Genomic DNA, 17371 nt, shown 5'->3' with positions numbered 1-17371 from the left:
CTGGGTATAAAAAAAGAATGCTTACTAGGAAAAATATGTTTTGCAGAATGTAAACTGTTTATTGATTAATATATAAATATGCAGGAATTATCAATAGGATAACTCAATCTACATTTGCTGTAGATAGTCATTTGCCTTAAGTCAACCATGGTCATAAAACAAATATGCTTAAGTAGAATTTTTTTTTGCAGAATATAGACAGTTTACTGACTAAAATATAAATATTCAGTAATTATCACTCAGATAGCACCACCTACATTCACTGTAGATGCTCATTTGCTTTGTGATAATTCCTGCCAATGATGCCCCTCAGTCCGTGTTGAAAAGCTCCAATGCACAGCACTGTCTGTAGATTCTTCCTGCAAAAACATGGATCAAAGGGACATTTACTTAAGAATACATTGAATGGAACTTGCTGTAGTTTTAATATGGTCATAAAACTTTCCTTTCTAGCATTAGAATAACAAATATAAAATTCTGAACACAACATTCTCACATTAGTTTTCACTGCAATCTGCAAACAGCCAAACTGAATCTCTGTTAACAGCTGTATGAAGATGACCTACATGTGAGACAGCACCTGCGTTTTACAACAACTACTACGAAAACACTGCCATTTATAAAAACTGTTCCCACCTAGAGATTCAACAAGCATTTGGAATTTGTTTTTGAACCACTGTCGGTCTGTGGGCAATTTCTAAGTCACCTTCAAATGATGAGTACTTCATCGATACATTACTGAATGGAAAGCATGACAGATGTGTGAAATAAGACGAACCCAGTTGGCAACCAGGTCTAGTGCAAGTGATCACATCACTGCTATCCTGGAGTCCTTGCACTGGCTCCCGGTCAAATTCCGTGTAGACTTTAAAATCCTCAAGCTCACCTATAAGGCTCTGCATGGCTTGGCACCTCAGTACCTGTCTGAACTATTATTCCCCTACTCCCCACATCGCAACCTTCGCTCTTCTAATTCTGCTCTCCTTACTGTCCCCCAAGCCCGTCTACATTGTATGGGTGACAGGGGCTTCTTCTGTCAAGCTCTGGAACTCTCTCCCCAAGGATATCAGAGAGTCACCTTCTCTAAACTCCTTCAAATCCAGACTCAAAACCCTCTTCAGAAAAGCATTAACTGGTTCCATTCTTCACCCCTCTGCTTTTCCTAGTACCATCATCCACGGTCTCCTCTTTACATTGTAATAGTGTTTTATCTTGGGTATTCTTCTTATTTATTATTGTTGTCATCCTGTAAAGCACTTTGAGAAGCCACCTTTAAAAGCGCTATATAAAATAAAGTTTATTATTATTATAACTCTAATTGTCTGCCTGGTATTGCCACACATCAAGGTGAAAAAAGGTCAGTCTTAACCATACTGGTAGGAAGACTGTGCAAAGTGTTAATGAAAGAGCCACCTCATTGTGGCAGATATCTAGGGCAGAGATTTTTAACCTTTTCAGATTACATACCATTCTTTCAAGCAAGAGCTACGAAGAGTAACAGTCAAATGGGGTTGGGGGGGTGGCTCTTTCCGGCAATCTCATTATTCTATACAGAATAAGACTCAAAGAGTGGGTATCTAGCCGCCTTATCCAATACAATCCTTATCCAATCTCCCTCCTGTGAGATAATACTCTCGTAGGGGGGAGAGAGCTGAGGGAAAAGTACAGATGGAAAAGCCTACAGTTCATACTTGATAGCCTACTGCGTGCCAAAGGCAAGACATTCTCATCCCAGTATAAGTATAACCACTGGTCCAGGCAAAATAAAGTTCAAATAATGTAATTTACTTTAAAAGTGAAGTGTGAAAATGTTGCAATCTTCTGTTAAAGACTGCAAAAGAACTATTTAACAAAGACTATACTGAGTACTGTGTTTAAAAGTAACTATGTATCTATGTCCTAATCTATACACCTCATAGCACCACACTGTTATCTGCTTGCTGTGGGGTGTCCAGGGATTTGATCAACATAATTTTTAGCGTGTTAACTCGACAAGGCATCAGACTGCAGCACGATATCCTCGCTTAGATGGCGAAGGACACAGTCATGCAAAGCAGACATCTATTTGACACACATTTTTAAGACAACATGTCAGTAAGCAGCTGCAAATGTTCACATTGCATTTCTCATGTTTGCACTGTACATGTGTATTCAGGGTCAGAGCCACTATTTGCTCTCAGAGACCGAATCTGACAAACAGGTTGGGCAACTATTACAACCGACAGGCCGAAACAGCTTCAGACTAAGCTCACAATAACACTGCTATTAAAGGTGAAAGGAATGTCTTTTACACCTAGTTAGGGCAAACCCTTAAAACTAAAACAAAAAACTGATCCCACAGTAATTGGTAAATACATTTTACACAGTATTTTACTAGAAAAATCAAACAAGAGAAAAATTCTAACAAGAGAAAATCAAAAGTGGACTACATTGCACGTCGTCTCGAATGTACATGTATGATATCGGCATATATAATAGGTAGAGTGTGATTCTGAACACATCGTGCAAATACTATAGGACATAAACGATCGTGGACTTTGTACCAGAAAACATTTTTACATTAAAGAAATTTAAGTTCACCAAAGGCAAAAACTCTTTCAATAAGTTCCAATAAGTTTACACGACCGGCTAGACACACCACTCCAAATATTAGGATCGTTATCACAATAGTTGACATTTACAGTAAAACCTCACAGGTTTTCTGAATTGCACAGAAGGAACGTTTTCAAAGTTAATTTGGCTTTCTTGGTAAACACTGGTTATATGAACCTAACGTAACCTAGAGACGGTAAAAAACACCTACAGTGTCTCTCCCTCTTGATGGTGGTTACCATCACCAAGCCAGTCTACAGCAGGTTTAGGAACTGCTGCAGCCTAGTAGCAGGATCACACCCAAGTCTGGCCCTGGGCTTTGTCTACACTGCTGAATCGCATTGGCGTGTGCCCGTGTACTACTCACAGTACTGCAGTTACTGACACAGCACCAAGTCTCGTCTGAATCAGGAGTTATTAGCTCGTAAGTGGAAAATGTAAGTCTAAGGAGCTCATATCGAAGTAGCAGAAAGCTAATGCCTTCTCTACTGTAGCTCTACTCAAAGATCCTGCAGTATCAAGAGTGACTTGTGATGGGGGAAGGGTGTCTGTTGATACCATAAATAGCAGCTGCAGGAAAGGCTTCCATTTTCTTTTGCATATTCATTGGAAGTAGGTAGAGCACTTGTGAGAAGTGGGTAATTCAAGGTATGCGTAAAGCTGTCCTTTCCTGAATTGCGTCACTAGACCTTCAGGTTACTTCAGATAGCACTTTCAGTCCTTCACTTGTGCATCGCGCAATATAAAACTGAGTGGGGAACATTTCAAAGTGGTAGGTTTTAATCATGGCCTCTGAATGTAAAAATCTGTTCCAAGTCTGCAGTTTGTTCTTACATCACAGACAAATTCTTTCAAAGCTGAATCTGGGGTTGCTGAGAAAGCCTGGCCACTTACAAAACAAATGCCTGAAAATCTGTGAGTTGGCAGACAATTTTAAATTTTCTTACTTGGAAGAGTCTAATTAGACAAGTGCCTTTCTCAGTGGAACTGACTGAAACTAGGCTATATGGTATTTACTGGTAAAAACGCACACAGGTACAGGGTTTAGCCTCGCTGCCTTGCACCTGGGCGTTATCTGCGATGAGTTAGTTCCCCCCGTGATTCTGTGGGTTTCCTCTGACTCCCTCTCCCAGTCCAAAGATGTACTGGAAGGTTAACTGGCATTTGAGACAAGTGGGCCTGGTGTGAGTGGATGTGTGTCTGTGTGTGCTCGGCGATGGTGTACCCTGTCTTGCACCTATTGCTTGGCAGTATAGGCTCCAGCACCCCCGCAACTCTATATTGGAAGAAGCTATTAGAAAACTGATGGATAGACTATAATGAAGGCCAGTGCTTGCCTTGTATAGGCCTGATTTTTCTCCCCACTTCAGACAGTGAGAACATAAGCAGATCAGATACATCACAACTCTGAATAACGTCATTGGTTAACAGTTTAAGGCACGACAGAATGGAAATGACACGGCATTGTTTTCCTTTGACCGGCTGACTGCTTTCATCAACATAATCACAGAAGTTTTATTCTGGTAGTTGCTGCTTCTTCAGATTCCAGCCCCAGTACAACCAAAAATATCTTTTCAAATTTGAGCACAACCGCAAAGTCTGTCACCATGAAGACAACCATAGCCAGTGGCACTTCCTTCACACTCACTGCAATGCAAAAAACAGGTAGTGCTGGTCATGCACTACAATTCTTTGAGTAATGAAATGCTGATCAATTCAACGATCATGCACACAGACTGGATGGAGATGTACTATTTTGGAACAGCTGGTGTTTTGCATTGCAGCGGGTGTTAGCTCACACTGCAACCTCATGGGAAAGCTGCAGTGTTAGAAACGGTAGCACAGGAGCAGTGTCCTACAGCACAGAATCACATCACAACTACAGCCCCATAATCCAGACATTGCATATCCTAAAATCTCATAGCAGGTGAGGAGCCACAAATCCTTTTCATTCTGTGCATTTTTGTAGAGCAATATAACAAAATTATACATTGTTCAGACAGAATTCTACAATAAGAATTATTGCCGTTGGGCACTGGAAGAATTCTTTCCATTGGCCTAGTGTATCTAGCACATCAGGTGCAATAGAACCATTTCTGCACATTTACTCTAAGAGGTGCAGAAGATGCAATATACCCTACATTTACCCCAAGACAAAACACATAGTAAAGGAATATTTCTGCATTTCACTAGCTCATAACCCTCTTGGTGACAAACAGCACAACTTTGTCATAATATACCTGATGATTTAGTGCTCAAATTAGTTGATATGCAAGTAAAACTAACAGAACTAGAACTCATAAATAACTATGAGCTGCACTGGCCACTTGTTTGAAAAGGATTCAGTCTCCCTGAATTACAAGAACTCTTAGTTTCCTAAATTTGTTCCAGTGTCCACTCATCCTAAAGCTCATCCTCTGCTGTTACTGGGTTAGAGACCACAACTGAAATCACTGTAAAAAGTGCAGGACAGTTACATAATGCTAGGAGCTCACACAACAGTACACAGACTTTACATTTTCTCTGAAATAGCAGCAGTGGTTACATGCTGTCAGTGTTTGGACAGTATTTACGATCATAAATACTGGATGCTGCACACTGGTGGTGGTGGAGGGGTGCGCTTTGAGTGGAGTGTCCAGAAAAGCGCTATATAAGTGTAAGCAATTAATTAATTAATTTATAAAATACACAGCAACAACTACTGACTCAATCTTCTTATCTGGAGCACAGGGAAAATACAGAAATATAGACTGTTTAGTGTCTAGCAATTCCTTCAAGCATCTTGAATGTGCAAATATCTGCCTACAGAACTGGTTCAATGTGCATCGGTCTAACAGCAGATATGTTACAAATCTACAAGAACAAAATCATAAAAAGAATTAAAAAATGAAACAAAACACGAGGCGAAAAATAAACATTTACTGTCCCTGCAATAAAAGCTCTCAATCACACTTAAACAATACATCCTGCATATTTTAAGTCAAATCACCAGTTTAGGGCAGCAAAAGAAAACCTCATTTCAACTCAGGATGTCTACAAGCCCTTATTCCACTAGAGAGCTTTTCTCAAGAAGTACTTCACTGTGTAGCTACAGAAGTGTGGAACATTCCTTTAGCACTTTAGATACTGCAACCCAGAAAACAATAAAGCACAGCCAACTTGCACTTACTCAAAGCAGCATGACCGCTGGACATCAAGAATCAGTTTTCAGAACCCACTTTGGATGAACCCTGGAAAAGCAGCAGAACTACACAGGACTTGTTCTGCACAGCTCCAACCACCCCCTTCCCAAAATGAACAGGTTGCTCTGTGCGTTCTCGATCCAAGATGCCTAACGTCATCTCTAGCTTGGCCTAGAAAAAAAAACAACTCACCATGGGGACAAGTGGCCCAGTTCTTTAGAAATCTGCTGCCTTCTTTTTTGGACTTAACTTTTAATTTGACTTAGCTGCTTGTTGTTAATCTTGGAGATGCAGGATCAAAGAAATCTAGGTTTAACAAATCCTTATCAAAGTGATTTATTTCTCTTAAAAACTTAACATCACTTGCTGCAAACATTATTCTCACGTAGCTTCCCTAAACTTCCTCAATACGACCCGTTGAAAAGAAGAGGCTGAGAAATTAAGAGCTTAAATCTCTCTGCAAAGCTGCAGTAGACTAGCTCTGCTCACTCTAGAATCACACAACACAAAGAAGAAAAAAGTTAACTGATTTATAGCCAAAGGAATGTTCAAAAAGCACAGGAAAAGACAGATGAAATACAGTACATACAAAAAAAAAAAGAGTAAAATGACTTTTGATGCAGAGGCACAGCTAGAGAGAATAAGAATGAAATCTGATTTTAAAAAGGCTCTTTTCCAAAAACAACAAAGGGCCAGCAATCCATTCATGTCTATTTGTCCAACATTTGACTGTGCGATTATTGCTGTTTCAGTTTGAAATGATGCAATACTATATATCCAACAACTGATAAAAATTATATTTAAAGAATAACATTTAATCCCATTTCTCTCATTAAAAAGTAAACAAGAACAACAGAAAACATTTTTTTTACAATGGTATGGATAGTCATAGCAAATCCATGCAGAGGCATGTTTCTTTACATGACTTTAATCTACGCAACTCCTCAGACTCTTATGTTTCAGGCACCAAATCCAGCTGTGTACAAAGTTCAAAGCACTTAAATTATTACAGGGAAATACAGTCCATTACAATACAAAATACATTCATCAGCTAACCAATAAACTGCAAAATGCAGATTACAGAGAAATTACAAACCAGGACAGAATGTGCAGAAAGAAGATTCTTTTGCAGGATTACAGGAAAGGCTACTGCTGGGCTTTCCTGCATTAGGTTTTGAAAATCACACCTCAGCGCTGGTAGAATTTGGGCCCGGAATATGCACCGCAGTACCTGCAGCTGGCAGACGAGAACAGTGCACTGAGCCCTGCAGGAGTGTGTCACAGCAGTGAACCTGTTGGGGCACGTGGATGCGGATCCGAGAGATCTTCCTGAAGTACAGGTATGCTGGAGGCGGGGAATGAGACACCTCCAGAGGATAAATCCCTTTGAAGTCCCTTTCTTTTTCTTCTACAACCAGCGCTCCTGCTAATGATACAGTCAAGGCAGGTGACATCTCACTTGGGACCAAAAACAAACACTTAAGTCAACGGGCAAGCTCAACACCCGAGGGCCTGCTTGTTGAAAAGAATTCTTTCACAAACCATGCACATGTGCGTACATCCTCCTTCACATACCCGCTCACAGAGTGGATCTTTGAAAAAGACTTTTAAATGACAGTGGAAGATGCTCCTTGTGTCAAGAGGTGGCAATCATAATCACCTATTTAGTACTGCTTTTATTCTTCCGAAACATGCAAAACTAATACATTGACATCAATTATGAACGGCAGTTAAGGAGGTCGCTCTGATTTCATGGACAACATTTGTAGTTCTAGCACTAAAATCTGTTCAGACCTAAATGTAATAAGCCAGTTAATCCTTGGATCTTTGGATATCTTTGGATCTGCCATGGAGCAGACTTGGGGGTGGGATCACCGACCTGCAGAGTGGTAGAGCCTTTTGGTGGGTTGTTCTCATTCTGTGGTTTCCACACAATGAGCATCATGTTAAAATGGAAAGAAGCAAACTGGGCTCTGAGTTTATAATGGGTATGTAACATCCAGTACATCGCTTGGTACATGAGCTGTAACTGTGAACACCTAATCACTGTGTAATTTACACTGTACACGGAGATTAAAACTATCATTAGATGTACATGGCGAATATTTTGAATGCCATAACTCATAAACATCAGATCGTTTGTGAACCTGAGCTGCATACTAGACTAATCTGACTATGCTGCATTTCAGTGTCTTTCTGCAACAAAAGCAGGCCTCAAGTCAGTCCACTACAGAACAGGAACAAAATCATGCAACAGCAGTGGTTCAGTCCTGGTCCTGGGGGACTCCTTTGTCTGCTGGTTTGTGTTCCAGATGAGTTCTTAACCAGAGGCTAATTTATGAGGCCTGAAATTTGCTTTCAGCTCTTAAAAAGCAGACTGCATGAGATTTGCAGTGGGTATGAACCCTGTGCTAATGAGCGAGATTCAAGACTGTGCACAGCTCAGGTGTGGGAGCTGAAATGTATCCAACTGGATATAAGCAGCAGGAAGAACACTGACTGACTCACCGTGGGAGTTGTCCGATAGTGTCATTTCCAACTGTGTCTGCTCACCATTAGTTGATCACCCAACTGAACTCTTTAGTCAGAAACAGGACGGCACACTGGAGCAGTAGTCAGCATTGCTGCCCTGGCTTCAGTTATAGACCAGGGCTGCTATGTCTGTGGAGGTAGAATGTTCTCCTCGTGTCTGTGTGGTTATCCTCCAGGTGCTCCAGTTTCCTCCCACAGCCCACAAACATACCGTTAGATTAACTGGCTTTTGGGAAAATCGGCCCTGGCGCGAGAGTGTGTTTCTGCCTGCCCTGCAATGGACAGGGGTCCCATCTAGGGCGTACCCATCCCTTACACCTGTTGCTGGCAAGGATAGCTTCCCTCTCCCCTGCAACTCTGAACTGGAAGAAGTGGTAAGATAATGTGTTGATGGATAGTCAGAAATAAGGGAATGGATTCTTAAACGGCAAACTGAGGAGCTTCTGCGAGCACAGACTGTTGGAAACGATGCACTTTAGGTGGTGTTTGAAACCAAGGACAGAGCGCACAAAAGTCTAAACCAGCAAGGAGATCTGTTCCACGCACCAACTAGCACCAGTGATTAAGAACCCAGCTGGAACCGAGTCCAGCAGACATAAGGTCCTCCAGACTCAGTTTTGAGAGCCACCGATGTGCTGTGTACCAATTGTGGCGCTTACCATCTTAATAAGAGATTTACAAAACACAACTGAATGATGAAAGCATCAGTGCAGACTGTTAGTACAGCCACAGTCACCTGTAGAAAAGATGGGCTGCATGCCTCTCTGACAGCCGAATTTATTGGACTGAACAAACGACCAACAAACTGGAAGGCAGAAATTCCAAGCTGCACCAGGCAGCAAACGAACACACTGTCATCCCATTTGTAATTTGGAAGCACGTATAGGCCATCCCAATTTCACATAGAAAAATGACACTCGCACATTCCACATACAGCATATAAAAGACAGCAGCAGGGACCCCAAGATTATCTGGCAGGCTTTGAGAGGGCTGCAGGATTGCTCAGTCTTGTAACTCATCCTTATTTATTCGGAAACATTTGCTGAATGGGGGTGGGGGGGGGGGGGCACTTATTTTCCAACAAAATTGAATTTATCATAATCAAAATACAGTTACAGCTCAGGAGAAGAAATGCTGACTGTAACACATCCAACATAAAGACGTCCAGGGAGGGCGGAACCCACTGCTGTAACCTACGGCATGTAGGGCTGTAAAGGTTACAGCAACGTGTCAAACACTATACAGATATGACCATCAGATTATTATTAGAATACGCATGACACTGCGGAAGGCGAAGGGAGCGACTCCTCATTTGCTCCACATATCCAAGAATCACGAGAGGACGCAAGGCACGGCAAACTTGCCGCTGCCTCTTGGAAATTTGACCACACATCAAATCGCAAGAGACACTCGGCTTGATATGTCAAACTCCTTTCAGATATCTTAGTTTTACAGACCAGGAGGAATGATAAGCCCGTTGACGGGAGGTCTCTAATCAGAACTATCAGAACTATCAGGGCACACCTATTCTGTTTTGCCTTGATGAATTCTGGCACACCGAGATTAATAACAAGGTGGGAGACCCCAGAGCTTTTATGGAAATTGAATTTTGAGAAAAAGACGATAACAAAGACCGCTCCGACTCGCCATTCAAACGAACACTGCCTCTTGACCTACCACTACCGGAGAACACGTAGCAACACACGGCATGTTTAAAAGGTGATCGTGGTTATCGTCCGTGGCCATCCGATCGCGACGTTCCTCTTTCTCATCAAAATACACTAAGGGAATAAATTAAGGAGTAGTTGAAACACTACAGCAGCGCCACTTCGCCTAAATTCGCCGTGCGCGCCGCAATCAATTCTGCACGAATCGCTTGGCAAACACAATAAATTCAAAACCAGACAAAACTGGACGCAGCGAATCTATGCCGCCGGAACCGTGAGGCTGGAAACGCTCCGGTCACTAGAGCTGCTTAGGGAGCTGTCTCGCAATTAACAGGTGCGAAACAGTGCGAACTCAATTTCACACACAACGACAGCAGACTAATCTTCTACCTGTCAGCGGTACTCCGGATTATCCAAACCGACGGAGCAGAGAGTTCCGCGTTAGGCATTAAAAACCTCTGTTAAAGAGAGAGTTACCCGAACCCATTCTGGAAAGTTAAATCACCCGATGGGTTCAGAAAGCTGCGTAAAGCAGACAAAACTATTCGTTAGCAATCGCTTTGTTCCCAGCGAAGATGTAACAGATGTACACCTCGTACCGCCTACCAAATTCACAAGTGAAGATAAGAGTCGGCTAACGTCCCCACACAAGAGAAAGCAAAAAAAAAAACCCCAAGCTTACTTTCCTTTTTTGTTCTCTACGGTCTTTGCGAATGCAATTACAAGTTTCACTAAGGTTGAAAACTTTTTGCAGACTTCTATTTGCCTTTGACTGCTCAACTTTGAAAAACATTTCTTACCTTCCTCTCGTCTCGGTATCCCCTCCTCTTCCTTTACATGCAGTTTCAATCGGTTCAAACAGCAATACACTTCCTCGCCACTCACTTTTTCGACCCCAGCATATTTGTTATCCCGAAGCGTTTTTTCTTTACCGGAAGCTATCCCCAAAGGCATTTTGGTACCTGTAGTTCGGATATGCACCTGTAAACCAATTCGGATTGTTGAGCTAAATCAGTAAAAAACGACAATACCCATGATGCTATAGAAAACCTCGAACCGCATGCGCAAAAGTGACATAGTGTTTGTTTACCGTATAATCGCGAGATTAGTGGCCTTTTCGTTTGTGTGCTTGTGTGCTGTTTTTATCAATAAACAATAAAAGGGTAACAACATTATATTATTTTTAAAGAGATTACTAATGCACGTATATCAAGAAGCCGCATAATATAAAGCTCCAGCATCTGGATTTAGCCGTCTTAATGCATTGTGTTTCAATCCTATGTGTGTACAGAACCGCTACTTCAAGAGGTGAAGGACAACTGAAATATTATATAGGATTGTTTAAGAATATCGCCTTTAAAAATAAATGCAAAGCGGTGTTAAAGAAAATTGTCGTGTTAGTTAACATTCATATAACAGTTTAATAGATCCATAACTAATTAAACATAATCATAAAAGATGGCAGATTAAATTGATAAAGGTTAACGAACAATTCTGCTTTAAATGGGTGAATACTACAAACTCGTAGGGACGACCACACTGAGAAATAAATAAGAAGTATGATTTTTTGTTCCATTTTAAAAAATAACTTTAAAGGGAGTCAGGAGGTGTTCAGGTATGGAGCAATACTTGGTTCAGACCTGCAAAAACAACCTACTGATGACCTGCATGAAGGTCTTTATAGAAAATCCCAATCTGTGCAGAAAGATTAAAAGTGCCAGACTCCTTAAAAACAAACACTTAAACTAAAAGACAAGTTTCTTGGCTACGGGGTTAACTTATGTTTGTTCAATAAAGCACTGCATAATTGTAGTAGAGATTTAAGTTTCACGAGTGGGTATTATTAATGTCCATATCACAATAAAGAACAGTATTCACGAAAAAACTGTTGCGATTAAGCCGTCTTGGGACCGTTTGTTTCAAAGCCTTTTAAAAATCTGGTCTTTGGGCGCCCCCTTGTGGTTCATTGTATTTACAACATCATGGTAAAGAGCTGGAATCAGTCGGGATATTATTCATCTCACTTTTTATTACTTTAGGGTATCCAAAACTATAAAATGGAAAAAATGTATATAAATCTATCATATATTTTAATATTGGGTATGTCTTGGAGTTAATTCAAACACAAATCTCAGGTTGCTGAGTGTTTATGGATTACTGACTGACTGGCCCAGTACACCGGGTTTCAGGGACAAATATCGCCACTATGTAAGGAATTCGGTTATCCCATATGCAGATGAGAAGAATTTCAAATTCACTCTTTCTTACAGTTAGGAGCTTATTTTGTAGTTTAAGACACTTTTTATAGCTCATGTAAACACATTTCTCTATACTCTGTTTTAAAATCATGGTTTTCGTCATCAAATGATATACATGTTCAAGTTGTCTTTTGTAAGCGACTTAAAAAAAATCCCACACTGTACCAAGAATGTTTTATGAGCGCCTATTTGTACAGCACGCAAAAAAAAAACAATGCCCCCTGTGGACTGTTTTGAAACCTAGGTTGAAAATGAAGATCTCATGAAGATCTCGACATCCTGACCATTCAAAAACAGTAAAATAAACCAAACTGTTTCCATAGCGTGTTTAACACTACATGCACTCTTGATCACTGTTACAGGAAGTCTCCTAGGTGTTCTACATAGCTGAGCATAGTGGAAGAATGGCGCGGTTGAGATATTTATTGCGCAGGAAGCCAAACCATAAATGCACTTTCAGTTTCAAGCTTGGACCTGAAGTTCACAAATTTCCAAGAAACCGGGGTCTTTGGGTAATATGACAAAAAAAAGCTTTTCTCCTTTTCAGATAGAAACTTAGCATATTTTGTATGACTTTGTGTTTGCCTTACTTCATAATTGTGAAAGACAGCAATGCAGAATTCGGGAAAATAAAAATCATATTTCCAGTATTATATTTTAAAATTAAACTTTAGTAATACCACAGTATAAAGCTTTATATAAATCACTGTAAAGCAAAATAATCCACATTCTTTTACTGGCTTATTGTCATTCTTTGGTTTTTATTACAGAGTATAAGTGTGTTTTTTTGTTTCTTGGGTCATTTTGATCTATGTACATTCGAGAATTCTGTCAAATCATTTTCTTGTCTGTTTATTGAAACAGTGAATGTTTTTTTTACCCTGCTCCCACAACCATTTGTGTTATTCCTGAGAAGTGTCTTATGCCCCCAGAAGAGATACTTCTGGTTTGTCCCTCCTGCCTTCCTTCTATCACAAATGTTCTGCTTGGGCAAGTCCCAGGCAAGCTAAGGAGTGTGCCTATTCACTTGTAATTCTCAGTAATCAAATATTATATGAGGAACATCAAATGTATTTGTTGAATTTACATAATTTCTTGCACAATCTCTTTACTTTAAGCAATTTTATAACTTGATTTTTGAACTTTGGATAACACCACACTAGTTAGTTTTGCTTGATATTATCATCTTATTGTCTTCTTGGCATAGAAACAAACTCTATGACAGCTGTTCACTATCACTACCAGCAATTAATAAGATAGTTTGTTGCTTTAGTTAATAATTACTAACTCAGTATACTGCCATTGTTCATAGATGTAAACCTTGACTTTTAGTGAACAAATGTACACAAGTATTTTTGTGATTGAATTAGGTCACAAAGCTAAATACATTGTAAACAGGGTGAATAATCTACTTAACTTCACCTCACAGGTAATGTAGCTCTGGCAAACATTAAATGAGCTTTCCATGATATTGTGGTCTGGAGTGCTGCATTTGTGGAAGGAAAGTCTAACTGTCCCATTGAGATCACATTATAGCTTTACTAATAATGTGACGATGCTGCTGTATCCCTGTACATTGTACACTGTTTACCCTGTACAGCCCAGGCTGTACACCCCAGCTACAGACTGTTTGACTCTCTACTATCTGGAAAATGGTACCAGAGCATTTGGGCCCAGAGACTCAGAGACAGTTTTTACCCCCCCACTATCAAGCTATTAAACTCCCAGCCTCTCTCACCTCTGATCTGAACACTTACAGTGCCGTCTCTCTTTATCAACACTCAAACGCAAATTTAAATCTACCTCTACCTCACATGTCAAGACGTTCACTCCCCATCATTTTTGTATCCTTTATTTCATTCTGTTGACGTATGATTTTGCACAACTGTTGTTGTTTTGCTCATTACCTGTTACCTGTTGTTGTTTTGCACATTATCTGTTGTTTTGCACATTGCCTGTTGTCTCTTTCTTTTCTTACACAAATTTATTGTTGTTTTTTGCACTACTTACCATCTGAGAGTCAGCTAAATAGCATTTCGTTATACCTTATACCTGTGTATGCGTTATAATGACAATAAACTTGAACTTGAAGGAATATAATGTTTCAAGTTGGTCAGTATGCAGTTAGATTTAAGAGAGTGTGTTTATGAGCATCAACCTTTATCAGCCCATTTTCATTTTATAGTTATTTAGTAGCTAATCAGTCCTAAAACATCATCCAGATGCTTCTTAAAGGAGCCAAGTGTTTAGGTTTCAACCATTATTACCACATTATTCTATTCTATATATAAAAAAATCCCTACAATTTCTAATTGAGATCAAGTGTTCTTATTGCACTTCTGAGCCCTGAAATTGTAACCTTTTCTCCTTAGGAGTTTATAAACTTGGATTGAATCATTATTCAGTCTTCTTTGTTCCAAGATGAAGAAGTTCATTTAATTTAATCTGTCATTATTCAGTCTCATTTATTTCTAAATCATGCTACTATTGATATACTGTATCTAATTTGGCTGATCCATTTATCCAAAGTAACTTATGTTTGCCCCATTTGTATACAGTAGCTGACACTTACATGGTCTTTTTACAAAAAAAATGTCAACATTTCTTACATTTTTTACAAATGTAAACCTTAATTATTTGAAAACCTTATACTGTATAACCTCTATATTACACAAGAGGCAACAGGAGCACACGCTGTCTGGACAGCTTGCTCTTGTCCCAGCGCACACGTTTAAGAAAAGGCCACATTCAGCTTCACTTGCTTCAGAACAACAGCATGTGAGTGGTCTGTTCTCTGCTAGAGATTCAAAGTCCTTAGAAATGTTCTAAGCAGCGGTGTTAAGGTTGTACATTTCCCTTTCATAGGCAAGAGTGTGATCTCTTTAACAGAGCTCAGTAAGGCACTTTAAGACGTCAACACAGCCTTCAGTTTGCAGTGTGGTCTCAGGTTTAACTGCTCCTGCTCTTTGCCCCTGGTAGGTCTATAAAACTATATCTGGGATGCCTGTTTGCATCTGTCTGCTTTTCTTTGCCATTAAATTTTTTTGATCTCTTTGTCTTGTATCATCTACAAATCTAGTTTTCAAGTCTTCCAAGCTTAAAAGCCCTTTCTCACACCCACCTCCTGCCTTATCAAGCCGGGGGCTTAGTTAAACTTTATGAGAGAAGGGCACCTTGATTGCTTTCAATGGGGCACTTCCAAATCCAGCAGATACAATGCAGCATTTCATCGCAAGTGTAGTAATAAGTAATCAAAACAACCTTTGTGTTGCAGTCATTGCTCTCCTGTCAGGCCTCTTCCAATGCACCCTCTCCCCCCCAACAGCTTTTGAACTGTAAACAGAATAAAACTCTATTAGAAGTCATCATTTTCCATATCCTGAAAACTTTCACTGCTATGCATAAATGCCAGGAATCAGAATTGCACTACGCATCAGTTAGTATTTCTATTAAAGTCATCTTGATTGGCAAGAGTTTTATTTCTTTATCAGTCTTTCGAAAGTACTGCATACTTTTATTTAACAGCTCTTTATATCAATATAAGCAAAAAACGTGTTTTACTTGCTTTTGTTAAAAAACGTTCACAACGCAAACAGCCAAAATTATATCGGAATTGCATTGCTTCAAGTTAGATTTGAGAGTAGGGAAAGGACAAGACAAGCTCACAATCTTTATGATTCTCAATAAACTCTGGTGCCAGTCCTAAGATCAACTGCACTTTTGTTAGGGACAGATTGCTATAGCATGCCTAGAATTTCAACAGTGCTCTACTGGCACATATAACTTTTATGGTTTATTTTAATTACCCTGACCTCTTTTTATCTGTTTTTATTGCAGGTTTCTTGAACTTACCAAAACCAGGCAATATGGAAAACTGTATAAACATATCCTGTCTTTGTGTTTCAGTTTTCTTTTTGTGTTGTAGGATTTCATAATAAAACATTTTGCAGTTTCAGAAGCATGCTAAAATGTGATCTCATTTTGTACTGTGCGGTTTGTGAGCCACTGCTGCTGTTGAGCTCAGTCATTTCAGTTTGTAGCTCAGGTGGTTTGCAACTTGCTGAACTGGCAGGAGACACATCACACATCAGACAAAATCAAATGTGGACACTCAAAGTAGGCTCTGCAGCTGAAACGTTGTGTTACTTTTCTTTTCAGCATGGAATAAACCTTTATTAGTTCCTTTGCAGCCTATGCATGCTGACGCTGCTGCCTACTTGCAATAATACTCTTTTCACTGATATTATTAATATTACTGTGAATAATAACAAAAATGATATAATTTATTGTTATTATTACTATTGCCACGACAACTCTTGTCAGGAAAAGTGAACTAAAAAATGGACAGATGGACTAAAATATTTAACATCTTACATGACACAGCTTCGCTTGACAATTTAAAATAAAATAGCATGTGTCTACAGTATATACCGAATTTGATACAATACATCATGCAAAATTTTAATGTTTTGTCAAAAACTCTTCTGACCTTTTAAGAGCTGAATGCAAATTTAGAAATATATCAGGAATAGAAAACTGACTTTGAATGACCTGTAATTAAGAACACAGCTGAAGCACAGGACCAGGGGTGGGAAGTTAGGATGAGGGTAAATAGGGTATTACCTACCTGTGTAATCTTATGGTTTTATAATGGTCCTGGGAAAATATCTTCATGAAAAACCTTCAATTTCCCTTATTGTGAGATCTTTGCTAGCTTTCCCATCCTGGTGTTCATATTTAGATATCTTACAAGCCCTGTGACGTCTAAGAATCTTGATTTAGCTTGCTTGTCCTCTAATAAGTTAGCTATGAATCCCATCAAACTGCTTGATTTATTTGGCATAGTACGTAAGCATTGTGGTTAAAACGCACTTCCTCGAAGTATTTCAATAGTAATAATGCAAACATTTTACTTCCATTACAAGGTTTTTTGACAACAAGCTAAATCGTAAAATCTCATACCTACATTTACTCAGTTCCCTAGAAATCCTTCAAGGTAAAGCATGAAAGACTTTGTCTTCATTGAGGTACAACTATGCTGTCTGTCACACTTTAGATTCTGATTGTGTTTGTAAATGCAATAGCATCAATGCAGAAAGTGAAGTAGCCGACATTTCATGGAACATGACCAGAGTTCGGT

The 17371-nt window shown here is 39.6% G+C and overlaps 1 protein-coding gene across 10 annotated transcripts in view; it reads right to left on the bottom strand.

Annotated features, from left to right (window-relative positions):
* The window catches only part of phactr4b (phosphatase and actin regulator 4b), a 48243-nt gene extending 37380 nt beyond the window's left edge, over positions 1-10863 (bottom strand). For 2 of the 10 annotated variants that reach the window (XM_088933277.1, XM_088933283.1), the window contains exons 1-2: positions 10774-10863; positions 258-359 (exon numbers count right to left, since the gene is read on the bottom strand). Coding sequence is in view for 4 of the 10 variants with exons in the window: in XM_088933287.1 (XP_088789413.1) it covers positions 9984-10052 (69 nt within the window). In the remaining 6 variants the exon portion in view is untranslated. Of the gene's footprint in view, positions 1-257; positions 360-5761; positions 5888-7005; positions 7198-9983; positions 10085-10773 lie in introns of those variants that run through there. The other 8 variants (XM_088933279.1, XM_088933285.1, XM_088933274.1 and 5 more) reach the window with 7 other exon arrangements.
* Between the last annotated feature and the right edge of the window lie 6508 nt (positions 10864-17371).

This window comes from Atractosteus spatula, chromosome 14 (assembly GCF_055471065.1).
Source record: "Atractosteus spatula isolate fAtrSpa1 chromosome 14, fAtrSpa1.hap1, whole genome shotgun sequence".
Taxonomy (NCBI): domain Eukaryota; kingdom Metazoa; phylum Chordata; class Actinopteri; order Semionotiformes; family Lepisosteidae; genus Atractosteus; species Atractosteus spatula.
Note: the sequence above shows the minus strand (reverse complement) of the source record. Positions and strands in the feature narration are given on the sequence as shown.